This window comes from Ovis canadensis, chromosome 11, assembly GCF_042477335.2.
Source record: "Ovis canadensis isolate MfBH-ARS-UI-01 breed Bighorn chromosome 11, ARS-UI_OviCan_v2, whole genome shotgun sequence".
Classification (NCBI taxonomy): domain Eukaryota; kingdom Metazoa; phylum Chordata; class Mammalia; order Artiodactyla; family Bovidae; genus Ovis; species Ovis canadensis.
In genome coordinates, this window is record NC_091255.1 from 16042139 (window position 1) to 16068829 (window position 26691).

Genomic DNA, 26691 nt, shown 5'->3' on the forward strand with positions numbered 1-26691 from the left:
GTTAAACGTAAATGGTCTCAGCATGCCAATTGAAAGCTGACTGTCAGATCTGCAAGACCCAAATACACGCTGTCTATAAGAAATACACTTTAAATATGACGACACAGGTTAAAAGCAAAAGAATGAAAAAAAGAGACATCACACTAACTTTAATCAAAACAAAACTAGACTGACTATATTAATATCACAAAAAGTGGCTTTCAGAGCAAAAACTGGTAGCAGTGTAAAAAGGGTCAGTTCATAAAGAGGTCAAATCACCAAAAGGACATAAAAATCCTAAGTATTTATACACTTGGTAAGGCAGCTTCAAGCAGACCCAGGTTCAATTCCTGGGTTGGAAAGACCCCCTGGAGAAGGAAACGGCAACCCACTCCAGTATTCTTGCCTGGAGAATCCCATGGACAGAGGAGCCTGGCAGGCTCCTGGGGTTCCAAGAGTCAGACATGACTGAGCAACTAAGCAGAAGGCAACTTCAAATTACACAGAATGAAGACTGATAGGACTTCAAGGAAAGATAGATGCATTCAAAGTTTCAGAGGGTTTAACACCCTTCTCCCACTGCCTCATACGTAGACACAAATCAATAAGCATATGAAAGACCCGAGATCTCCCTGGTGACCCAGTGGCTAAGACTTCATGCTCCCAATGCAGGGGGCCCGAGTTCGATCCCTGGTCGGGGTACTAGATCCCACATGCCGCAACTAAGGTAAGAGCCCACGTGCTGCAACTGAGAGACCCCACATGCCACAGCTAAGACCCAGCACAGCCAAATCCACTTTTTTAAAGAGCATAAACGACCTAAACATTTATCAACCCACTTGACCAGCTGACACAGAACCCTCCACCCAACAACAGCAGCATACACATTATTTTCTTTTTTTAATTTATTGAAGTATAATTGATCTACGTTACACCAATCTCTGCTGCAAGCAAAATGACTCAGTTATACAGCATATGAACATTCTTTTTACATTCTTCTCTATTGAGGTTTATCCCAGCACGTTGAATATAGTTCTCTGTGCTATATAGTAGGACCTTGTTGTCCATCCATTCTCTCTATCACAGTTGGCATCTACTAACCCCAAACTCCCAGTCCATCCCGTCCCCAGTCCCCTCGGCCACCACAAGCCTGTCCTCTATGTCTGTGAGTCTGTTTCTATTCTGCAGACAGGTTCATTTGTGCCATATTTTAGATAACACATATAAGTTATGTCACATGGTATGTGTCTCTTTTTGACTTCGCTTAGTGAGATCAGCTCTAGTTGAACGCATGTTGCTACAAACCCCATTTTTCATTTTTAACGACGGAGTAGCATCCCACTGCTCCACCTATTCCTATCCATCTCTCTGCCGATGAACTTTTAGGTTGTTCCCACGACTTGGCTATTGTGAGCAGTGCTGCTATGAACACAGGGGAACATGTATCTTTTTAAAGTTTTGTCCAGACACATGCCTAGGAGTGGGACTGCTGGACCCTACGGTAATTCTATAGTATTTTCAGTTTTCCTAGGAACCGCCACACTCTTTTCCGCTGTGACTGCACCAACTTAGATTCCCACCAGCAGTGTAGGAGGGTTTCCTTTTCTCCACACCCTCTCCAGCATTTGTTATTTATAGACTTTTTAAAGATGGTCATTCTGACTGGTGTCAGATGGTACCTCACTGTAGTTTTGATTTGCATTTCTCTAATAATTAGTGATGTTGAGCATCCTTTCATGTGCATATTGACCATCTGTATGTCTTCCTTGGAGAATTATCTATTTAGGTCTTCTGCTCTTTTTAGATTGGATGGTATTTTGCTGTTGTTGCTCCTGTATGAGTTGTTGGTCTACTTTAGAAATTAAGCCCTGTCTGTGCACCATTTGCAAATATTTTCTCCCATTCCATAGGTGTCTTTCTGTTTTGTTTTCTTTATGGTTTCCTTTGCTGTGTACACGTTATTTTATTTATAATCTCATGGCTGGCCTCTCTGATGACCAGCCCCGATCCTGGGTCATCTCACCTCTTAGCATAAGCTCAGATGTGATAAGAGGGGCTGGTGAATTACAAGGACATTCCCATTGCCGAGGGCAATTCCAAGGATTTAGAATCTCCCCACCAGGAACAAGAGACAACAGCCAGTCAAGTTATCATACAACAACCTCAAATCCACACCTCCCACAACTCCCTCCCCTCTTCAAACAAGGATAAAATCCGGGCCCACTGCTGGCTAGTTTTGGTTCATTGTTTTTAAGTTTTTATTATTATAGGAATTTTCAAACAGCGACAACAGTAGAAAGAATAATATTTCACTCATATTTCCACCACTGTTTCCTTGATTACTCTTTTCACTCATACCCCTCCCCTACCTCCCTACCCTCATCTTCAGATTATCCCGAAGCAAAGCCCAGAAGGACATTTGGCTGAGAATTCATGGCAAGCTTCCTGAGGGGCTGCCCCACCCATGCAGCCTCAAGTAGGCTCCAGGTCTGCTGAAATCTAGCAGGCAGCTGAGTGGGGGCTACCCAGAGGCCCTTGGGTACCTCATTTGCTGACTCCTGCATGACAGTTAAGGAACACTTTCTACACACACTGGAAAGTGTGCAAGAGCACCCAACACCACCGCTTTATTGCATTCAAAGCTCCTAAGGCACGTAAGCCAGCCTTGGTCCTGGTATTTCTCATGCCTTTCAAAGGAACAGTGTCTACAACACTGATTATGTCCTAAAGAATCAATGCACAAAAATACAAGCTCAAGAATACAGGCTTAAATACTCCTAATTAAAATCAATGCAGGGTCAGACAGAATAAGGTAAGAAATAATGTATCGGTATTATTTTCTAGATCACAGACCCATCTCAGAATAATTAAAACAGGCAAACCAATCAATCAGTCTTTGAACAACAAAAACTTGACCCCGATCTTTGATTTATCATGCCAGAGTGGCAGAGACAGTCCCTGCTACCTAGGTTGGGAGAACACTTTTTATGTTTATCTGGGAAGTTCTGACCCTCCCCCAGGGTACCAGGGGGCATCTACAAGGTACCTCCTCCAAGATGGGATGGCAAGAGCAGTGAGTGGATTCATCCAACACCTGCCCATCTGACTTGCTCTGCAAAATGGGAAGTCAAATTAATGCAAAGTTCCCCCAAGTCTAAGACTTGACCACTGGGTACCAGCCCTGCAAGGTGAGAGGGGACATGAAGTCTCACCACTGGACACAGTATGGTTTGAGACAGCGAGGGCATGCTCCTCAATTCACGTCTCCAAGGCACCCACATAAGCCTCAGCTTGGGTTACCTGCTTGCCTCTCATCACAAGAGGGGCTCAGGCTCCTCCGTCCTGAGCTGGACGATGCACTATCAGGGAAGCGCCACCCCCGGCTGCCCTCATTTCTAGAGGAGAGCCCAAGCAGGACCTGTGGTTTAATCTTGGGCACTCTCCTCAACCCAGCTGTTCCCCAAGTATGAACTGGCTCTGAACAAGGCTTTTGTTTCAGGAGATCAATGAAGGTGCTTTGAACCATCTGCAAAAGCAGAGAAGAATCACCAAAGAACTTTTCTTCCCAGTAGCAAAGGAAGAAAATCTTCAAACACCCACAGTTCAACTATTGCAGGGGACCTTCCCTACAAAGATGAGTGCTCTCCCAAGGAAGTGAAAGTTCGTGTTGGAAGGTGACACAGATCAACACTTCCGCCGGCAATATCAAGTGCTCTGGGCTTAACTAGAATGCCCTGAAGACCCAGCACAAGACCAAAGATGAGCTGACATAACATCAAACATCTATATGGGAAGGCCTGGGGTGCCTGTCTCCAGTGGCATCGCCCTTTTCAGACCATGAGTAAGGAGCCTGACTTCAGCTCCCCTGCTGGGAAAGCCCAGAGCAGGACTCATTTCTTCACAGGCTGTTACATTTTTCCCACTTTGGGGATGAAAACTTACATCCTGATAAGGATGTAAGGAGCTCAGGAAATTCCAGCCATCCACTCCCTCCAGCCCTCAGTGGACTGAGGCTATTTCCACTGCACAGAAACACTGCAGGAAAAAATAGCCCCTTTTACTTGAGCCTGGCAGCTGGCTTCCTCCTTGGTTTCAGTCTTTCTGACCCTTCTCCTGGTCAATTCCTACATCTGCATTTGGCTCAAGTGAGGAAGAGAGTAGAAGGGTTCAGGCCTCTCTGACTCACAAGAGGACCAGCGCTGGGTTGAACAGGAATGTTGCTGCTACCCATGGATCTGAGAGCAGGCCCTTCTGGCCACAGGCAGGCACCCAAGCAGGTGACTGGGGTGGTCATGGAGGCAGCCGCGCCGGGCCTGTCTGCGTGGCAGCAGGCTTAGCTAACCGTTCAGCTCTGCTGGCCACGGTGGGGTGTCCGCCAGCTAGGGCAGGGTCTCACGGTCCTGGAGGAAGGAGGCTAGCACTGAGGAGAGCCAGTCAGAAGGCGAGACGCTCTGATGAGAGCAAAGCTGCCGACTGCTAACACCCTCTTGCCTAGGGGGACCGCTGCCCCACAGCCTGTGCGACCGGAAGGTTCTTGGGCCGCAGTCAAAGCCAAAGGCATCTGCGGAAATGCCTTTCATAATACACAGGCGTTGGTGAGGCTTCTGGTCATGTGGGGACCAGGTCATGCTGACCCTGAATCACAAAGTCAGCACAGACTGATCCAGATCATGGTTTGAAACCTTAGACCGGAAGCATTCCTGTTGGGACTCAACATTTTAAAACCGTGGATGGGGTGATGAGGTGCAGGACAGGAAGGGACAACAGAGGGCAAAAGGACATGCTTCTTTGGGAAACTCCGGTCTGGGTGGAGACCTGCTGTGGGTCGCTTCCCTCGAGCACAGAAAATAACCAGAAGTCTGAGCATTCATCCCAACTCCCACACGGAGGCAGTGGAGGGGAATGAAATTCACTGACTTTGGCTTTTTTTTTTTTTTAATCTACAGACCTGAATAGCTCTACAAAGAGTCATCAGAACTCCAAGATTTGAAGGCTACTTCGGAGAAGAAAGAAGCAGGCACCAGAGGCCTGAGGAATAACCCACAGGGGTTACAGATTATGTCCAGCAGGAAAGAGGCGCTTGTGACATTGACTCCCTGGAGACCCGCCCAGCCGCCTGGATCTACCAGGACCGAGGGGGGCATCCGGCTGGAGAGGCACCAGGAAGTGGGAGGCTTCCTGACCCACAAGGCAAACACCCCACCCCTGTCCCTGGCCAACCCTGACTTCTCATGCCATCTGCCCAGCCTCCCGCCCTCCGCAGCTCCCCTCCCATCCCTTTGGCCCTGGGGGACCTAGGGCAACTCCCCAGGGGTCCCAGCTGCAGCACCCTCCCGGGGGGACCTGGGGAAGCGCGTGGGCGGTCCGGCCGAGCATCCGTGGCCGGCCTACTTGGAGGAGCAGATGGAGAGCATGGCACCCGTGGAGAAGAGCCAGAAGGCGGGGTACACGGCCTCGGTGAAGTCCACCTTGTACTTGTACAACAGGTGGACCTTGTCAGCCGCGGCGAAGAAGAGCACGAAGCCGTGATCGCAGTTGAGAAGCACCCCCACCCGCGTGGCCTTGGTGGACGGCAGGGTCTTCTCCACGTTGTTGTGCCAGGCGGAGATCTTGGTGTTGAACCACTCCACACACCAGGACGCGCTGTTGCGGCCAAGCCGGCTCTCGGGGCCCTGCCGCTCCATGCTGCCGTAGCAGACGCCCACCCCGCAGAAGTTGTTCTTCTGAAGCTCCACCTCCCAGTAGTGAATCCCTTTCTTGTAGCAGTGCAGCCCCAGGACCTGCGAGCAGTATGTGAACCGCTGGGGATGCGGCCGGTAGTTCAGGGACGTTTCCGCCACGGACGCGACGGTGTAGTTCTCGGACAGGGCCACCTTGCTGTGGGCGGTGTTGTAGTCCAGGACAACCTTAACCACATCTGAGGAAGCATCAAGGAGTCAATCAGAGGCGCTCCGAGCACTCCCACCTTGCCTCCTTTCTCTAGCTGGTAATATTTATTCATTTGTTCTTCCCATCCATTCAACCACCCTTCCAGCCCATTCATTCTGTCCAGCTCGTCAGACATCTGTCCACCTCTCTAACTGCCAATCAAGCCATCTGTGTGTCTATCAGTCACCCATCTGTCTCTTTATTCCTCCACCCAAAACCACCTACAGAGCCCCTGGCTTATGCCAGGCTCTATACAGGACGCGCAGCCATGAACCAGATGTGGGGCCTGGCCTCGTGGAGTTCCCACTCCCAGAAGTAAGGCAAGCACATCAGCAGCGACAACAGTGAGGACTCCCTGCTCCACTGACGGGCAGGCACTCTGCTGGAGGGACACAGCCATGGGGGTAACGGGCCAAGGGAGGGGAGAGCACCGAGGAACACGTACTTCAGGGGTGGGCTGGAATCTGAGCCAAGCGAAAGGGAGATGAGAATTAAACAGGAGAGCAGGGGAGGGAGAAAGGCTGCGAGAGACAGTGAAGGCAGGCATGGAGTCACGAGGATGACGGACGTGCTGGGAACAGGGAAGCCCGGGCAGCTGGGAACACAGAGGCTGCAGCGAGAGAAGAGGGACCTCTGAAGCCACCAGTGCCGAGCCAAAGGGTCTCGACTTTAACTGGGGGCAGCGGGCAGTCAACTGAGGTCTGCCAAGCATAGCAATGACCTGAATAGAATCCTTGATTAGGACATAAGCCTGGCCTCCACCTCCTCCCTAGGATAGGTGCTCCTCCCTAGCCCTCCCTGCCCTTCCACTCACAGAGGTCCCTGGACCAATGATAGAGAGCTGGGCAGACAGGGAAAATCCTGAGCTTAGAAATTTGGGAAGCTAGAGACCAGGGTTCTCTGCCACCCCCTGGCTCAGGGAAAGACACTTTGCACCTGGCCCTGGGCCTCCCCCAGGGCAAAATGAATGGCCTGGGAAAATGTCCTCTGAATACCCTAAGTCCCTAGAACTCCTTTCCTCTGCTTAAACAGCTGTACCGCAGAGTGCAGGGCTCTCCACAGACATGTGGCTCAGCACTGCCCCCAGCAGCCTGGCATCAATCACGGGGGTTGGGGGCAGGGGAGGCCTTTCCCAGCCAGGAAGCTCCAGGGAGGCCGGCCCTGATACCAGGTACCACAGTTCCAGCAACGGGTGAACCATGCCCACTGCACCAGAACCACGCCCACAGCTCCAGCAATGGGTGAGCCACGCCCACTGTGCCAGAACCACACCCACAGCTCCAGCCATGGGTGAACCACGCCCACTGCGCCAGAACCACGCCCACAGCTCCAGCAATGGGTGAGCCACGCCCACTGCGCCAGAACCACGCCCACAGCTCCAGCAATGGGTGAGCCACGCCCACTGTGCCAGAACCACACCCACAGCTCCAGCAATGGGTGAGCCACGCCCACTGCGCCAAAACCACGCCCACAGCAGCTGTGGGAAAAGGAGGGCCAGAGCATACTTTGCAGAGAGAGGTTTCTGCAGCTGCAAGGAAGTGACCACCAGCGGAGGGTGCTCCGTGGGTGAAGCTATGGGTGGCCCGAGGCCTGGCCTGGAGGAAGGAACTGCCACCACTTCCAGGCTGGAAGCCACAGAGGAGCAGTAAGGGCACCCTCCAAGGGGCAGGCTGACCACGCCAGACAGAGGCAAGGACAAGCAAGGCAGCAGCTACTCACACTCCAGGAGCTCCGGCCTGGACTTGCTTAGGAAGTTCTCCAGCACCTTGGCGTTGAGAGATGCTGAGGTCGGTGGCACGGCAGGGGCTTTGGCTGCACCTGGAGGAGGAACAGAAAACCATTTCCTTGTCCAATGCATGAAAATGAAAAGTGCTGCTTTTCACTCCTGCTCATTCCCGCTCGAAACAAATTCAGAGCATTCCACTGTCCACGGCCCACCAGAACTCACCCTCCTGGCCAGGTTGTTTGAGATTCACTAAGTGTTCCGAGGATCCAAAGGTGACAGGCTTGTTGAGTAAGGCAGAGGCTGGGATAAGGAAGAGAGGTGAGTTGGGAAACGACAGAGTGACCTGATGGCCTGGAATCCCTCCCACACTATTTCTCAAGAGCTGCCTCCACAAACACACACCTGGACCACCAGGGTGACATGAAAGAGTCCAGACAGGGGAACATGCATCATACTGGTCTCATGCATGTCCACTTATCCTCACGCCCAAGCCCAGACCCAGCGGCCAGCACAAGTCACAGTTATGGAGCCCATGCCCATCTCAGACCCTCCCCCAACACACACCAGCCCACAGCTCAGCTTTCCTTGCTGGCATTTAGTTCTGCACGTGGGTACTCAAGGAGCTAAAAGATGCAGAAATGCATAACTTACCAGGTTTCTTGGGCTTCTTCTCTTCTTCTGAAAAACAAAATTTTCAGAATTAAAATGTTTCAAAGCACAACACAACCATACTTTCAAACACCATAATAATAATCGCTACATGAAGGTGACCCATACAAATAGAGCTAGTACATTTTACGTTGAAAAATATAAGGGGGTCAATAGGTAAATTAATCTACGGTCCTACATCATGGTTTTGGCGGTGAGGGGCTAATAAGGAACATGAATGGATTTCCTGGTGAAATGGAAATCTTTATCCCAATTTGCGTAATGGTAACACAGATGTATCGGAGAAGGCAATGGCACCCCACTCCAGTACTCTTGCCTGGAAAATCCCACGGACAGAGGAGCCTGGTGGGCTACAGTCCATGGGGTCGCTAAGAGTCAGACACGACTGGGCAACTTCACTTTCACTTTTCACTTTCATGCATTGGAGAAGGAAATGGCAACCCACTCCAGTGTTCTTGTCTGGAGAATCCCAGGGACGGGGGAGCCTGGTGGGCTGCCATCTATGGGGTCGCACAGAGTTGGACACAACTGAAGCGACTTAGCAGCAGCAGCAGCAACACAGATGTATGCGTTTGTTAACCTAACTGTCCTTTTAAGATCTGGACATTTTACTGTAGGTAAATCATATCTCTACAAAAGAAAAAAATGCAAAAACACACACACAAAAAAACCCACATAGAAAGCCAGCCAAAAAAAAAAAAAAAACATGCTTGCCAGATATCACAATAGTCTTTATAAAGTATCTGCAGTGTATATCTATGGGGACTGAGTTTAGCTAAAACAACTATCCTCGAAGCATGCACCCCAAGCCAGCAGCGTCAGCGTCACCTGGGCAGCTGTAAGGAATGCAAATTCCCAGGCCCCCTCAGACCAGCTGAAACTAACAGTCTGGGTTACAAGCCACTGGACTCTGATGTGTGCTCAAGTTTGGAGGGCCGGAAGATTTCGGGTTCGCTCTTCACTACCACAACTGAAATGAAAAGGGGAGTCCTGGATCTCATCCCCGCTGGCCTGAGGACCCTGCATGTTCCAGACCAGCCCCACTGGACCCACCCACGGCCCCACATGGCCCCCGGCCGCCCCTTCCTCTCACTCAGAGCCCTGTTTCTCGGGGGTCATTTTCACTCTCCCCTTCTCCCCACCTGTGTCTCACCACCCCCCACCACTCCCACTGGACCAGCATTTGGGAGGACTCCAGGCTGTGACCTCGGCTGTGGGCACAGGGCTCCCTCCCAGTGACCACGGGAGCCTCCCCCACACTGTGACGAGTCCATCCACGAGCAGCCTGATGCCAGCATCCTCGGCTCGCACACGCAGAGCGGGCTTGTGGAAGGGGGCAGTGGGAGGGAGGCTCTCTGGGCCCGAGCCTTGAGAAGGACACAGGCTAACAGTGCGTGTCACCCCGTCTTCACGCGGGGCACCCTGCACATGTCAGGCTCCCCTGAAGGCCCCCTCCTCCCCTGCCCCAGGCATGCCAGCCCCTGACTACACTCCACTCCGAAAGCACTAAATACTAACAACAAGCAAACAACAACAAAAACTAGCGCAGAGCTCTCTCACCCCTCACCCACCACGGCGGCGAGCAGCCCTCCCCCGTCCTCACTGGCTCTTTCGGTCCACAGTCTGATGGCGTTTATTGCTGTGGTCCAGTCGCTCAGTTCTGTCCCACTCTGTGACCCCATGAGCTGCAGCACACCAGGCTCCTCTGTCCTTCACCGTCTCTCGGAGTTTGCTCAGATTCATGTCCAGTAAGTCGGTGATGCTTTCTAACCATCTCATCCTCTGCTGCCCCCTTCTCCTCCTGCCCTCAATCTTCCCCAGCATCAGGGTCTTTTCCAGTGAGTCGGCTCTTCACTTCGTGCAGCCACAGTGCTGGAGTCTCAGCTCAGCATCAGGGACGTACGCCTGGCCTTTAGAGCTTTCACCATCAGTGACCCACATAAACGTCACCCAACAGTCCCATGAGGTCAACGCCACTATGGTCTGCGTTCGACAGATGAGGAACCTGAGGACCATTCTGCACCCAGCCCCCATCTCAACAAGGGCTCCAACATCCCCAAGTGAAAGCGAAAGTGACGGTCACTCGGTCACGGCCGACTCTTTGAGACCCCACGGACTGTAGCCCCCCAGGCTCCTCTGTCCATGGAATTCTCTCAGCAAGAATAGTGGAGTGGGTTACCGTGCCCTTTTCCAGGGGATCTCCCCAACCCAGGAGTCGAACCTAGGTCTCCTGCACGGCAGGCAGATTAGGTGCCATCTGAGCCATCAGCCCATTACCCCCAAAGTGGAGGACAAAAACTGATCTTTAGGGACTCAGGAAGAGGCAAGGAAGGAAAAATCTTGTTCTTTTTATGGATCACAGCACCATATGTAAACAGTCACACCATATGTGGGGTATTAAGCTTCACGTACGGGGTGACTAGGAAAATTCTGTCTAAAAGGGCTTGAGGGGTAAAAGCAGAGGGTAATGACGGAGAAGAGGCTGAGAGGCTCCGGGAGGGCTGACTTGCATCCCACCCGGGACCGAAAAGAGACGGCCTCTGCTCGGGGTGCTACCCCCCAGGCCGGAACTTGGCATCACGTTAAGTATTTCTCGAGACGAACCAGCTTTGGCCACCCTGCCGTCCCAAGCAGTGGGACTGTCCAGCGCTGACGGCTGGTCCTCCCAGGAGCCCTGCAACCTCCCCACATCAGGGTCAGTCGGTACTTGCCCCCAGGCGCTTCCGGGCCTCCCAGGACCTGGGGTGGGCCGGGCCCCCCGGGAGGAGCCGTAACACCCTTTGGTGCCTCAGCCTGAGCGCTGATGCCCACGGCTGCCACCGCCCACGGGGAGGGAGGTGCGACTACTTACTCACAACCTTCTTCACAGGCCGGTGGGGCTTCGGTGTGTGTGGTGCACAGGGTCCTCCAGCGTCCCCTGGGCCAAAGGAGGAGAGGTTAGTTTAGGCGGCTCTTCCACACCCAGCCGAGGAGCCAGCCTCACGGTAGAAGGGCAGCGAGCTGCAGGGAGGTTACAAAGGTGATCCCCACCAGCCTTCCCCGCTGACCGCTTACAAGCACTAGAAACGAGGCAATAGAAACACAAGTTTGGTGTGTTCCCTCTCTTCTCTGCCTTAAAATGTAGCTGGGGTGGAGTCTTTTCTCTGCCAGCACCCAGCTCTATGACCGCTGACCTGTCTGTGAGCTGTGCTTGCTCGCCCGAACCGTGGGGAAGACCCCTCACCCAGGGAGTGAGACCAAGGTGCCTGCTGTGTCCAGGAGGTTCCTTTCCCCCAGGAGTCTCTCACCACTCTGTCCCCAGGCCAGCGACCACGGGTGCAACAGGAAAACAAACACGCGGGGCTAACGCACCAAATTAGCTTTCCCCGTGGCCACGGCCGTGGCACACCGGTTGCAGGCTCTTCGGCAGGGCCATTCGGCCAACCAGGCTGGGACTCAGGCCTGCTCCCTGGATTACAGACCGAAGACCCAGTGTGTGCTGGGCTCTGTGCCAGGCACTGGGGACAGTACTGGACGAAAAACAGACCCAGCCCCTGCTCTCACGGATCACAATCTGGCAGGGGAGACGGAGGGCGATGGCAAGGAGGAGCAAAACGACAGGCGCGAAGGCACTTCCCAGCTGGTCCAGTGGTTAAGCATCCACCCTGCAAAGCAGGGGACACGGGTTCAAGCCCTGGCTGGGGAACTAAGACCCCACAGGCCTTAGGGCAACTAAACCTGTGAGCCTGGGCACTCCAGGGCCTGCAAGCCACAACTAGAGGGCCCATGTGCCTCAATGCAGGAGCCCGCATGATGCAACCAAGACCCGAGGCAGCTACATAAATATATAATTTCTTTTAAACGACAGGTGCAAAAAGGGCCCCAAGGAAGGATAAGGACCTGGGACCTTGTCTGAAGAGCCGGAGTGGCAACAGGGAAAGTTTGCTGAGAAAAGTTAACGTTTTAACTGATCTCCAAGGGAGGCAGGAGTCACCTGGTGGAGTCTGAGCCCTCTAGGTGTGTGTGTGGTGGTGGGGGGGGGGGGCGGTGGGGGTGGGGGGGGGTAGGGGTGGGGGGGGGTAGGGGTGGGGGGGGTAGGGGTGGGTGGGATGTACAAAGACCCTGTGGCAGGGATGTTAACATTTTTGAAGGACTGAGTATAAAGGGATGTATTGGGGGGAGGGGGCCGCTTCAGGGCTGGAGAGGTGGACGGGGCCTGATCAGGCAGGGGCTTAACAGCCAGAGTCAAGAGTGTGGTCTGCAATCTAAACAAAGGAAATTCTCCAAAGAGGAGGCAGGGGAGAGGGTGCCAGGAGAGCAGACTGTCACCCTGAGGCACTCTCTCCAGCTGCGACAGGAGCAGCCGCAGAGACGCTCATTAGGAAGTTGCCGCAGGTGATTCAGCGGAGAGCAGGCATGTGGTGGCTGCAGTGAAACGAGCTGAGTCCAGAGATATTTAAGAAGCGAAATCTGACAATGGGCTGGATATAAGCAGAAGGACACGGGGTGGTGGTTGTTTAGTTGCTAAGTCGTGTCCAACTCTTTTGCAACCCCATGGACTGTACCCTGCCGGGCTCCTCTATCCATCGGATTCTCCAGGCAAGGGTACTGAAGCGTTGCCATTTCTTTCTCAGGGGATCTTCCCAACCCAGGGATCAAACCCACGTCTCCTGCTTGGCAGGTAGATTCTTTACCACTGAGCCACCTGGGAGGCCCCAAGGTAGGGGGTATCAAGAAAGAATTTCATGTTTCTCTGACCTCCAAACTAGCCACTTCCTTACCAAACAACACTGACAACCCAGAATCCATTCAGCCCATCTGAGCCAGCCTCAGACTCAGACCAAATAAAAGCCTATCCAGAAAGGACCTTCATAACACCTGGCCACGAAAGACATTTTAGGAAGGGTGGCTACAGTCTCAGGATGAGGTGAAGACTGCCCACTGCCTCCTGGATGAGGGCAGTGGTCTTGTAACATCTGAAGCTCAAGCCCCAGTCCTCCAGAGCAGGACTTCCCTTCCCCAACAGCAGAGGGGACCCATCCCGTTTCCAGAACCCCCAGTGGAAAGCCAGGGAGGCTGCCGATGGTTACCTGGGACGGTGAGCTCCTCGAGCTTCTTGTCCTGGGGCTGTCTGAGGGACCGCTTCAGCTCATTCTTGAGGTCGGAGGTGCCCTGATAGACCTCCTTAATCAGCTCGTGGTTCAGCTCCACCTTGGGGACGAAGACTGGCTTCGTGGTGATTCCCTGCAGCTTTGTCGCTTTCTGCAATGAGCCAGGGGGTTAGTTCAGGCAGGTCTGGCAAAGCAAGGGCCCAGGCTCAGGCCTCATGAACCCTGGAAGGAGCGTCCCCGTGCCCATGGGCACTAAGCCTAATCAGCCTCTCAAAAGTGGCTGGGGGTTGAAGTGCCACTCTAAGACACAGTCCTCTGGAGGTGGGAGAGCCCTCACCTTACACAGGGAAAAACTGCAGTCAAGAAATGACAGGTGTCCTGCCAGGACCTCTGCCGATTAGTAGCAAGGACACAGCTGGGAGCCAGGCCTCCTAACCCATGGATAATGCTCTTTCCACCACCATCACCCCTCAAAGACCAGCTCTGAATGCACGTTCTGAAAACAGAACAGGAAGGCCTGGAGGGCTGCAGGATTCCGCCACACATCCAATGCAGGAGAAGAATCTTACAGAAGGTCTCCCAAGCTTGGAGACCAAATCACATCATATGGTCTCAAGAGGCCCAGATGTGGACTCAGAATCCTTCTGGGAGAGCTCGAGGCAGCTAGATCAACAAACAGGAGTGAGCACGTGGGAAGAAAATGCCATCCCGGCCAGGCGTGGTGAGAAGACCCTGCACACGGGAGACAAGGTTCCTGGGCACTCCTGTGCCTCCCCAGGACCTGAATGTGGAATCTGGGCCTTTGAGGTGTCAAAGCAGCATGCCACCCAGTCAGCAGGGCTCCCGGAGACACCCGTCGCGTGCCCGGCACTCTCCTGTGCACACTGGGAGGGTGAAGGGCCCCTCCTGAAAGGCGCAGACAGCCTTCGAAACAGACAAGGAAACAAGCACGTCTAGACTGAGGTTGTCAAGGGAGAGAGCAGAGGCAGGTCACGTGCTCCGGATCACCAGCAGTGGGAAAACAATGGGATCCCAGAAGATGGGGGAACTGGGGCTGCCCTGGACAAATGACAGGGTTTACGAGGCAGAGGCCAGTCTCAGAGTCCCCTGCCCACGCTCAGGGCCTCTGAGGAGCACCCTGCTGGGGTCAGAGCCCCAGGCATATGCTGGGGGTGGCTCACAAGAGATAAGACTGCTGGCAAAGGCAGGCAGGTCACCGAGGGCCCTACGGGCCACGCCGAGAACACAAAGGCAGAAAGGGTGTCCGTGCTGTAGAAAGATACTTCTGGGGACCATGCAGAGGTGGGATGGGGGGAAGAAGGTGGCAGCCTAGTGCAGGCAGCATCCCACGATGGACCGCAAGCCTCCTGACTGCCCTGGGCACACACGCTGCACATCCTCCCCCCAGGTTAAGGGCAGGACAGTGAGTGTGAAAGGGTATCACTCCTGCCACTTCGTCGCAGTACACGGGAACCCTGCAGGAGTACTGCGCATGTAAGTGAGATCCCAATCTGTTCATTTTGCCTTCTGCAGAAAGATGATTCTTCTGGGTGGGCCTCACCAAATCAGGTAAAAGTCCTTAAAACAGAAAGTGGGTCTTCCCGGAAGGAGAAATTCTCTGCTGGTTCTGAGGAAACCAGCTGCCCAGTCGAAAGAGGACCACATGCTGAGGAATCGTGGCAGCCTCTAGGAACCTCAAGGACACAGGGCTCTCAAGCTTGCACCGCGAGGGACTGAACTCTGCCAACAAGCATGAGAGCTTCCCCAGAAGGAAGCGGCAACCGCCTCCAGCATTCTTCTCTGGGAAATCCCACAGAGGGAAAGGCCTGGCGGGCTACTGTCCCTGGGGTTGCCAGAGGGTCAGACACAACTTAGCAACCAGGAACAACAACGACAGAATATCCGTTCTTAAACAAGAGAGTCAGACGCCCTATTTATAAGTTATTAGAACCCACAGGTACCAAACACACTGGACCCCAACAAAGGAGAATTAGGCTTTTTTCTAAGGCGGAGAGAAATACATGTCCTGGGGGAGATGTCCAAGGGACACAGGTATTCTGTGTTTGTCAGACAGGCAAAGGAGAGACATCAAAGGGCAGAAAACACTGAAAAATGGGTCTTGAGCTAAAACTTCCCTGAAGTTTGTGGTTTTCTGGGAGTATGAAGCCCTCCGAATGAAGAGTTTAAGCTGTACACAGAGATGGAGTTCAATCAGGATCAGATATCAACAATGACCTTGCTTATTCCAAGTGATTTGACCAGACACAGGCTGAAGAGAGCTTAAGCTGCAAAGGAATCAGTAACATTGTCACCGGAGAAGGTGATGGCACCCCACTCCAGTCCTCTTGCCTGGAAAATCCCATGGACGGAGGAGCCTGGTGGGCTGCAGTCCATGGGGTCGCTAAGAGTCGGACACGACTGAGCGACTTCACTTTCACTTTTCACTTTCATGCATTGGAGAAGGAAATGGCAACCCACTCCAGTGTTCTTGCCTGGAGAATCCCAGGGACGGGGGAGCCTGGTGGGCTGCCGTCTATGGGGTCACACAGAGTCGGACACGACTGAAGCGACTTAGCAGCAGCAGCAGCAGCAGCAGCAACGTTATCACTAAGATTCTGATAGATGTGAATAACAGGAAGAACTCTGGGGCAATCCAGAAGAATAAAAAGTGGGAAAGAGGCTGAATGGATACACACTGCTGACTGTTTTGACTGAATCTCATCCCATTTCAGAGAAACAAATCTCTTTTAATACAGAAAAATTACACAGTGAAAAAAAAAAAAAAAAGCATGTCAGCTTAGAAGACAACCCTGAGCTCCAAAAGGAACATACAGCCTGGTGAGACCACAGCCTAAGCCACACAGAGTGTGAGGTAATGGACAGCTTTTCTTCTAAGCCACGTAGTTTGCGGTAAGTGGTCACAAACCGTAGAAAACTAATACAGCCTGTGTGTCTCAGGGATGCTTCCAAAACCCCTTACCGCCCCAACCCCTTGAGAGTCCCGCTCCACACTGTAATGCGAGGCAGAAAGAGGATTCAGCAACACGCTCATCATGACTCACCTCCAGAAACTCAAACTCGTCCCCCTTAGTCAGGGCGAGCTCAACCTCCTCCTTTAGGGTCTGGATCTCGCTCCTCTTCTTGAGGATGATCTGGTAAATGCTGTCGAACTTGCTGGTGACCCTCTTCTCCTCTTCCTTTATCTTCCTTGTGGCGCTGGCCTCGGAGGCATCGATGAGAGCCTTCATCTCCAGGTATTCCTGTCTCAGCTGGTCCATCTTCCTATGTGCAGCCTCCTGAGAGGCCAGGACAAGAGGGCACCCGTTAGACGGGCCGAAGGGCTGGGCCCGACACGCGGAGCACCGCAAGCTCTCACCTGGGCTTCACGGAAACTCAGACGGGTGCAACCACTTTGGAGAGCAATCTGGCAAGATCAGTGAATTTCAAGGTGTTCATACCCTATGACCTAAATCCTAGAGGAAATCAACCCTGAATATTCATTGGAAGGGCTGTTGCTGAAGCTCAAATACTCTGGCCTCCTGATGTGAAAAGCTGACTCACTTGAAAAGAACCTGATGCTGGAGAAGATTGAGGGCAGGAGGAAAAGGGGATGACAGAGGCTTGGACGGCATCATCAACTCAGCGGACGTGAGTTTAAGCGGACTCTGGGAGATAGTGAAGGACAGGGAGACCTGGCGTGCTGCAGTCCATGGAGCTGCAAAGAGCTGGACATGACTGAGCAACTGAACACCACCATCACCACCACCACCTTCGGACCCAGCAACTGAGTCCAAAGAATGTACTCTAGAAAAGGACTGCTCCAGAGACACCCAAGAATGCTCTAAGCAGCACTGTTTGAAGAGCAAAATCAAGGAAACAACCTGAATGTCAGTCACTAGAAGACTGACAATTATTCCCTGGGATGGAATATTAAACTATGATAAGGGAAAAACAACTTATAGAAGACACGCAGTGAGATGCACCGTACCCAAGACTTAGAAACAGAGAGAACGGCGCGTGCGTGCTCAGCCACTTCAGTCGTGGCCAACTCTCTGTGTCCCCATGGACTCTCCGTGGCTTCCGGAAGAGAGGACGAGGGATACAGAAAGGGGAAAGCAAAGCCAGGGCTATATTCTCCTTGGCAATGTTTTATTTCTTAAGCTAGAAAGCGGTTCATGAGTAACTTTTTTTCAAGGGTATGAAGCTGCCCTAGACAATTCCCTCTAGAACCGCACTAGACGCAGCTGCAGGCCCTTGAACTACGGCCAGTCCAAGCTAAGGTGTGAGACAGAGTGACCTAAGAAGAGTATGGAACATCTCATTAATACCTTACATTGACCAAAATAACACTTTGGATATACTGAGTTAAATAAAATACCTTAACAGACCTAGTCTCATGCACTATTCAGATTAAAGTTATATATAAGGTCCACTTTGTATTTCTACTGGACAGCACTGCTCTAGAAGCTGCAGTTTCCCTTTACAGGTTGGGTCACCTCATCAGCTCAGAATCAAACTTGACAAAGAGAAACACACACAAGAGGGCCAGGGAGATTGGAATTCAATTTTTTTTTTTTTTGGCCACACCATGCGACATTCAGGATCTTAGTTTTCCCACCAGGGATTTGAACCCAAGCCTCCTCCAGCGGAAGCTCAGAGTCTTCATCACTGGGCCACCAGGAATTCCTGAGAATTCGATTCATTTCTTAAACCAGTACCTGACCCTGCCCCTTTCAATGTGACCATCAATGTCCCCGAACACTCATCCTCTTCTCCCCCGTCAGTAAGAAAACACCCCTGGGTTCAGATGGGCACACGGCTGCCCAGCCACAGACTACATCTCCCAGCGTCCCCTGCAGCTGGTCAGGTGACTACGCTGCAGCCAAAGCAACGCGAACACAAGTAACAAGCGCAACACTCTCCCCCCTTGTCACCCCTCCTCACAGGCTACAGCAAAGATCTAACGGTGACCCAGTGGCAGCTAGAGACGGGGGAAGGGCAGGAAGAAGACGAGGGCCTGGAGCCTGATGGGTCACAGGCCGCAGACCATCCCACAGCCCGCCTGGCTCGGGTCCAGCCCTGAGCCGTCGCAGAGAGGAACATACATAGCGATCTTACTGAAGCCTCTGATTCCGAGGGGTATCTCTGCTCCAAGAACTTAGCCTGCCCGCCAATCAATACAGGCATTCTCACGTGCAATCTTTCACTTAAGCCTCGAGCTCACCTTCGGAAAGAGGCTCTGGAAGAAGATGGAAAAACTAAGGCTCAGAGATTTGCCAACAGGACCACAGTATCACAGGCTAGGATTCTAATCTAGATCTCATCTAATCTAACCACAGCTGTGGCAGTGAAACCAGATGCTGCCCCTCCAGAAAGGATGCTTAAAAATCAAACCTCCTCTCAACGTAAAAGCACTGTAACCTTATAAAAATTATGAACCTGGAGGGGAAAAACCTCTATAATTCTGCCACTCCAACACCTGCACTACTATTCCCTGACTATATTTCCTCCCAATCTTTTCTCCTACACTTTCTGTAATGGGCTTAATGGGGGCTCCCCAAAAGTTACATCCGTGTTCCAGAACCTGGAAACGCGACTTTACTGAGAAAAGGAGTCTCTGTGGATGTAACCAAGGTAGAAACCTGGAGCCAAGATGATCCGGGCTTACCCAGGTGGTTCTAAATCCACTAGCAAGTGTCCTTATTAGCGACAAAGAGCAGACACAGAGGGAGGAGGCAATGTGAAGATGGGGGCAGGGACTGCAGTGATGTGGGCACAAGGCAAGGAACGCCTGAAGTCACCAGAAGCTGGAGAGGCGGGGACAGACCCCTCCTCGGGACCTTCGGAAGCAGCGTGGCCCTGTCGACACTTTGGATTTGGACTGCGGGCCTCCTGGCGGCCATTTTACAGATGATAAAACTGAGGCAGAGGGGAGAGCACAGGGGTCAAGTTCACAAAGATAGAACAAGCTGAGACGGCGGCTTCAGTAAGTGGCAGATGCGGTCGTTCAAACCAAGCCTGTGCCTGCAACCAACCCGAGAACTGAACTGTGAGAGACTACATTTCTCGGAACCTGCGTGTGTGGTAATCTGTTACAGTAGTCCTAGAAGACAAACACACTTTTTACAAACAAGAAGGTGCAGGAACTTCCCTGGGGGCCTGGTGGTTAAGACTGCTTCAAATGCAGGGGACAAGGGTTCCGTCCCTGGCTGGGGAACAAAAGTTCCTCCACGCTGCGTGCAGCGCAGCCGGAAACCAAACAGACAGATGCAGCTTTTGCTTTCTTTTCTCTCCCACTTAAACCGTAGCTACTTTTATGGTGCTATGTTTTAACCTTAATTTTCAGTGATTCCTCCCACTCAGGTTGGACTCGTAGTCTATTAAGAATCTCTCTGGGCATGTAGATTTTTGCATGTTTTGTTGAATTCTGACTGTGCGTGGACCCAACAGGAGCCGTTTGGATGCCAGAGCTGAGCCCGCCTCCCCGGAGGGGCGGGGCGCCCCGTCACTCACCTGCACCTCCTGCTGCCTGGCTCTCACGTCCTCCAGCGCTCTTGATGCCCCATTGATCTGGCCGTACATGACAGTCAGTTTTTGCCTCAACTTGTTCTGCAGAGAAAACGAACCGGGTAAGAACACACCTTGTCCCAGCCCCCCAGAAGCACCCAACACCAGGGACCCACAGCTGTTTCCACCACCCCAAGTCTCGCCTGCTTGCAGCTTTCTGACGCATGCTCGTGTTTACTGCCTCCATCCTTTCAGGGGGACAGCACAGTGAAGAAGTTATAAGGATAGGACTTGGAGCTGGACAGAGCAGACTCAGTTCTCAGCTGTCCAACTGTCTCTCACCTGTTTCTCTGGTCAGGAAATAGACACAGCTGTTCCTACCCTGCAGGGCTAGAAGGACAATTAACTGAAGCAGTGTCAGTCCTCAGCCTAGTGCCTGGATCTTAGCAAGGACAAACGTCCTTAGCAAATATCAGCTTGGATTACTACGAGCTTCTTCACTAGAACCCATTTTACAGATGATGAAACTGAGGCAGAGAGGAAAGCAAGGGGGCCAAGCTCACCCAGACAGAATGAGCTGAGATAGCCGCTTCAGTAAGTGGCAAATGGAGTTGTTCACACCAAGCCTCCCACTACAAACAACCAACAAGCAGACAATATACTGGGGGAGGAGGGACCTACTGAAAACCAGTGGGGGGCTAACAGAGAAAGGCAGAACCATACAGTTAAAATCCAGAAAGAAACCCAAAGAGATGAGCCTGGCATCTGGGGTTCTCCCAGGGCCATCTGCCAGTTCCGGAACACAGCTGGGAGAGCCTCTGTGCGCCTCAGAGAGGCAGGGAGACAAAAACCAAAGTCCAAGGCTCACCTGATAAGCCCCACAGACAAAAGCCCTCCAAGGGCTACACCCTGGAATAAGGACGAACCGGCGGCAAACCAGCTCAGTCCCTGAAACTGAACTAGGGTGATTCAGAATCGCTAGGCCCCAGGTCACGTTCCGATGCAAAAGTAAATTAGGCGCCAAGGCAGCTAATGCCACCCGAAGCCTCTGAGTATTTTCGTAAATTTTCATAATCACCAGCTGACTTGCACCCAACTCAGGCAAAATGCTGCGGCGTAGAAACGGGTAGGAAAATCACCACCACCTCCACCGTAATAACGGCAGCTAGTGTTGGTCGTGAACTACTCCAAGTCAGACACTGTTCTAGTGCTTTCCACATATTAACTTTGTAAAGCTAAAAACAACACTAGGAGGTAGGGGATTATCCGCCCTTTACAATATGATGTCACTGAAGCAGAATAATTAAGGGGCTTACCTAAGCCACATCATTATTAACTAGTGTTACAAGATGCTGGCATTACAATAACAGACTTATGTCCAAACTGAGCACACAGGAAATTCTAGGGGAAAAAAATGCACGTCCCTTAACTAGCTGGCTCAACAATACTCTGGCCTTCCCTTCCTCTCCTCTGACTCTCCCAGGTCACTGACCTTCACTCCAGATTTGAATAACCCAGTGACAGTCACATGGAAAGGCTGGAAGCACAAACCAAGGCCATACTAACTCAGCCCTGAAAGCCCGAGTCACTGATGGTGCTTCAGATGTGACTTCTGTGACAATAACCTCTGACCCAGCCTCTAGCAGTGGCCAAGATAAACTGCGGCCAAAGGCAGAAGGCCAGCCCTGGGCACATGCAGCCTCACAGGTCTCAGACCTGGAAGAGATCTCAGGACTCCTGGGGGCTGCCAACTGTTTCCAAGACCCACTCTCAGTGGTCTTTCTTATAGCTGTTCAGTCTCCCAGTCGTGTCTGACTCTTTACAACCCCACGGACTGCAACACACCAGGCCTCCCTGTCCCTCACCATTCTTGAAAGATTTTACACATATTGATCAAATGCATACAACAGTCCCTGTTGGTACACAGGGGCCCACATGGCTATAGACCAAAGGAAAGCCACCCAAGGCCTTTGAGCGCAGCTAATCAAGGACAGGGAACTTTTCAAAGTTCTGAGCATCGCTTTACAGACTAGGGACTTCGGTCCTCCAAGTAGGCACCAGAGTCCTGAGTCCACCCTACACCAGTGATCAAACCCAGCTGGGCTGGCTCTGCCGCCAGTACTGACCAGCAGCAGGGCTGGAAAAGGAGATAGGTTAAAGCAGGAGTTCCCAACCCTGGGCTGTAGGCCGGTACTCGTCCAAGGCCTGCCACGAACCGGGCCGCAGAGCAGGAGGTGAGCAGTAGGCGAGCAAGCGAGGCTTCATCTGCCGCTCCCCACACTGCCTGAACCACCTCTCCCCGTCTTTCATGAAACCAGTCCCTGCTGCCTGCCAAAAAGGTGGGGGGCCGCAGGGTTAAAGGACACAGCAGGCCAGAAGAATGGAGGGCAGGCAAGGCTTGTTAAAAGGATTAGAAAGCCGAGCGTGTATGGCACACAGATAACCTGGGCGCAGATTTCAGCCCCAGGCCCTGGAGATCGAGCGGAAGCTGTGGCTCCAGACCAGACCACAAAGGGCCCTTCTGCCCCTCACTGCCTTCTGCCCCCTGGATAAGAACTGCTAGCAGCCCTTCTGAGCAGATCTAGGCTGCCCAAGTCCTCAGGCCCACACAACCTGAGAAGAAAATCTGGGCAGTCTAACACCCTCCATGCAGCAACTCTCCTCAGGGAATTTCTGAGTAACAGAAATGATAGCAGCAGCTCTATGGAGCACTAGTGAGCTATAAAAATGCCATGCATGGGGAATTCCCTGGTGGTCCAGTGGCTAAGAATCCGCCTTCCAATGCAAGAGACACAGGTTCAATCTCTGCTCAGGGAGCTAAGATCTCATATGCCAAGGAGCAACTAATCCCACGCGCCACAACTAGAGAAGCTGTGCGCCGCAACTAAGACCATCAGGGCCAAAACTTAAAATAAGTTTTTTTTTAAAAAGCAACTCTGATCTCTGTCAACTGAAAAAGAAAAAAAAAAACCCACAACCTAAAAGCTAAGAAGTGAAGTGTTAGTTGCTCAGTCGTGTCTGATTCTTTGCAACCCCATGGACTGTGGCTTGCCAGGCTCCTCTGTCCTTGGAATTCTCCAGGCCAGAATACTGGAGTGGGTAGCCATTCCCTTCTGCAGGGGATCTGTCTGACCCCAGGATTGAACCTGAGTCTCCCACATTGCAGGCAGATTGACAGCTGTGTTTAAAACAAATAAACAAAACCCGCCATTTATGGATCACCTCATTAATCCTCCCAACCACCTCCTCAGATAGGCAGCATTATTGGGCCCTTTGATGGGTTCCCAGCCAGGAAGCAGAGCCAGAATTCAAACCCAGGTCTCAACATTCAGCTCTGGTCAGAATCCGAGTCAACCAGCTGGGCCCTGGGGCCTGCCTAAGAAGCACTTCCCAAACAGCTCAGCCCCCTGGAGCCTCCTGGCCACTCTTGGATGTGCAGACGGAATGCTATTAATCCCGTTTTAGGGATGAAGACGCTGACCCTCAAGAGAAATGTAATGACTTGCCCTGAACCACAGCTGATGTACGCAGAGCAGGCCTCCAGGCTCTGAAGGCCAGGCAGGTTCTTTCCTGTAACAGGTGGAGACCCAAGTGGGCTGGGCCTGAGACAGTTGTACCTCGCTGGTCAATGTCAGGCAAGGCCTGAGGGACTCAGGGAAGCAGGCCGCAGGAACCCAGCTCGGCCTGGACACGCAGGCGAGGCAGGGAGGGTCCTGCCCAGGCCAGAGCAGCACCTGCCCCCGGGCCGTGGAGCCACTGCAAAGCTCCCCAGGCCTCACATCTCCTTAGACAGCACGAGGACAGCCCCGGTTTTCCCTGAGAGCCTGGGAGAGAGAAAAGAACCCAGGCCTCACCCTGAAGTTTGACTGAAGCAAGGAAAGGGAGTGGGCCTACACCTGTTCAGCCTCTGCCTCCATTCCAGATGGGAAATCAGGGTCCTCGAACCACTGAAAACATCTCAGACCAAGAAGGGCCCTGAGGAATCCACCTGATCCCCCTCCTCACATTGCTGATGAGGACCGACCCCAGGCAACCACTGAAACCATCTCAGACCAAGAAGGGCCCTGATCCCCCTCCTCACATTGCTGATGAGGACCAGCCCCGTGCTTTAAAGGAGCTCAGGCAGGAGAAAGGGCACAGCAAGCGTGCAGCTGGGCCTCCTGTCCAGGGCTTCCTGGGACCCTGCCCACCCTCCCCCTCACAGTGGTAGGTCCTCCTCGGTCACCAGAAGTCTCTGGCTCACAAAGACTTTATCTCACATGACCTCAGGAATGTCCTGTGCTCTGAATTCCAGGACTTGGTTTTGAGGCTGGTCCACCAGAAGAAACAGCAACAATGGTGTCCGACCAGCTGGCCAAGGCTCAATGACCACTTGGCCACTTGGGTTAACTCAAGTGAAATGAACTTCTCTGAATGTCCATTTCCTACTTCCTCAGCTGTAAACAACTCATTATACCCACCACCTGGGAGCTAGGGGAACTTAAGAGAACGTAGGTAACCTCTAGCCCTCATATTGATGTTCAAAACCCTCTACTAAACATGTCAGATCACTGCTAAAGTGAAAGTGTAGTCACTCGGCCGTGTCCCACTCTTTGAGACATCAGGGACTGTGGCCCGCCAGGCTCCTCTGTCCATGCAATTCTCCAGGCAAGAACACTGGAGTGGGTTGCCATTCCCTTCTCCAGGGGATCTTCCCGACCCAGGGATAGAAGCGGAGTCTCCAGCATAGCAGGCAGATTCTCTACCGTCTGAGCCACAAGCGACCCCCAGACAACTGCTAGGCTTAATGCAAACAACATATCACCTGCGTCTTAAGTAGTTCCCTCTGTAAAATGGGTGAGTGGGGTGAGCCACGAATATGAGGGCTGTATGTTCTCACGGCCCCTTCTACCAGGACACTGGCTGTACCCCTGGCCCCATCTCAGGCACAGCAAGGCCTGAGGATGCCCCTCCACCGCCCCCACGGGATCCGCCTGGTCGGCCACACTGCCCACAGCGGGGCCCTGTGCGCCACCCCGCCGGCCTAGGCTGCCTCTCGGCGCCCCCGCCCGCCGCCCCCTACCTCCAGGTCGGTGCTGGCCTCGTTGAGGGGCGCAGGCGAGCAGGTCTTGTGGTCCACCACGCAGACATGGCAGATACACTCGCTGTGCTGGGGGCAGAAGAAGTCCCGCAGGCGGTTGTGGCGGGCGCACTTGCGGCGCATCAGGTCGCGGACGGGCGGCTGCAGCGGGTGGTCCTGGAAGGCGGGGCTGTCCAGGTGCGGCCGCAGGTGCTCCTGGCAGAAGGAGGCCATGCACACCAGGCACGTCTTGACGGCGGTGGCCTGCAGGCAGTGGTCGCAGGCCACCTGGCCGGCCGCGCTGGGGGCGGCGGCGCGGGTGGGCGGCGTCCAGCCGTCGGCGGCGAGCGCGGGCCGGGCCTGCTCGGCCTGCAGGAACTGCTCCACCACGGCGCACAGCACCGTGTTCTTGCGCAGCTGCGGCCGCGCGGGGAAGCCGCTGCGGCACTGCGGGCAGAGGTACGGCGCGCCCTGGACGGCCCACGTCTCGTCCAGGCACGCGCCGCAGAAGTTGTGGCCGCACGGCGTGGTGACCGGGTCCTTGAAGGGCTCCAGGCAGATGGAGCACGACAGCTCCTCGGCCAGCGGGCACAGCTCCGCCATGGTGCGTCTGCGGCGCCCGACGGGACGTGCGGGGAAACGGCGGCGCAGTGGCCCCGAGGCCGCCGAGGAAACGAAACCGAGCGGCGGGGCGGGGCCCCCGGGCTTCCAGGAAGTCACGTGGGGCGGGCGGGGCGCGCCGGGTGGGGGCGCCCCGGGGTCCCCGCGGTCCCGGCCGCCGCGCTCGGCCCAGGCGACGGGCGCGGGGCGCCGCACCCTGGGCGTTCAGACCGGCCTCCCGGCCCCAGGGCGGTTCCCGCGGCCGCGCGGCGAGGAGTGAACCCCGGCTCCCGAGCGCGCCGGAGCCCCGGGCGGGCGCGCCTGCGCGGGTCCCTACCCTCGGGGAGCCCGGCCGGACGCCAGGCGGGCTTATCGGACGGACCTGTGGAAACACCTACAGCAAGGGCTTCCCGGGTGGCCCGCCACTCTCTGCCTTTTTAAAATTTTATTTCATCCTTCCTTTCGTTTCCCTGGTGCTGGGCCCTGGCGTCTGGGCAACACGATCTCCGCAGGCTGAGGCTTCCTCTTGGCGATTTCTTTCCGCGCCCGGCGATGTAACACGCTTTCCCCTCTACGCCCCGCCCCGGCTTCTAGTTTCCTGGAGTTTGGAGATACCCTAGTCTCATAAAAATCTGTCTCATACGTCCCCACTTTCACGCGCGCCTGTGCACGCACACAAATATAATTTTGAGACATTGTTCTCAAAATTGTTTATTTAGTTGCTTTCTAATTGTAGCTTTGTTTCCCCGGCTGCTCTAGCCTCGGTGCAGGACAAGTGTGTGTGCAGTAGGGGAGACGTGTTCAAGAGAGGAGATGCGGGCGAAAGGAAACGTAGTGCTATGGGGGGAGTGAACTGGAGTTTACTTTGGGGACAGGGTGGGCACCAAAAAGGGGGGAAAGGCGGATTCTAATTCTGACCACTACCATTTATCCGTACCTCTGGGTGCTAGGCGAGTCGTAGATAGCCTTATAATCTCCCATAATCCTTGTTAGCACTACAGGAGGGACGTCATTATGCCCATTTTATAGATGAGGGTCACATACTTCATACAAAAGAGGACTGGGATACTAGCTCAAGACTGCTTTATTCAACATCCTAATTCCAGCTTTCTCTATTGCTCCAGGACTATTTA

At 53.5% G+C, this 26691-nt stretch overlaps 1 protein-coding gene across 1 annotated transcript; it reads right to left on the reverse strand.

The window, feature by feature from the left end:
• Positions 1 to 2213: 2213 nt before the first annotated feature.
• On the reverse strand, positions 2214 to 26133 carry TRIM25 (tripartite motif containing 25). Its single transcript, XM_069602541.1, has 9 exons — positions 24962 to 26133; positions 19906 to 20001; positions 16455 to 16688; positions 13372 to 13543; positions 11154 to 11219; positions 8285 to 8311; positions 7856 to 7933; positions 7627 to 7725; positions 2214 to 5896 (listed from the first exon to the last, which is right to left on the reverse strand). The coding sequence occupies exons 1-9, from the start codon at positions 25559 to 25561 to the stop codon at positions 5367 to 5369; spliced, it is 1902 nt and encodes a 633-aa protein (XP_069458642.1). The 5' UTR covers positions 25562 to 26133; the 3' UTR covers positions 2214 to 5366.
• Positions 26134 to 26691: the final 558 nt, after the last annotated feature.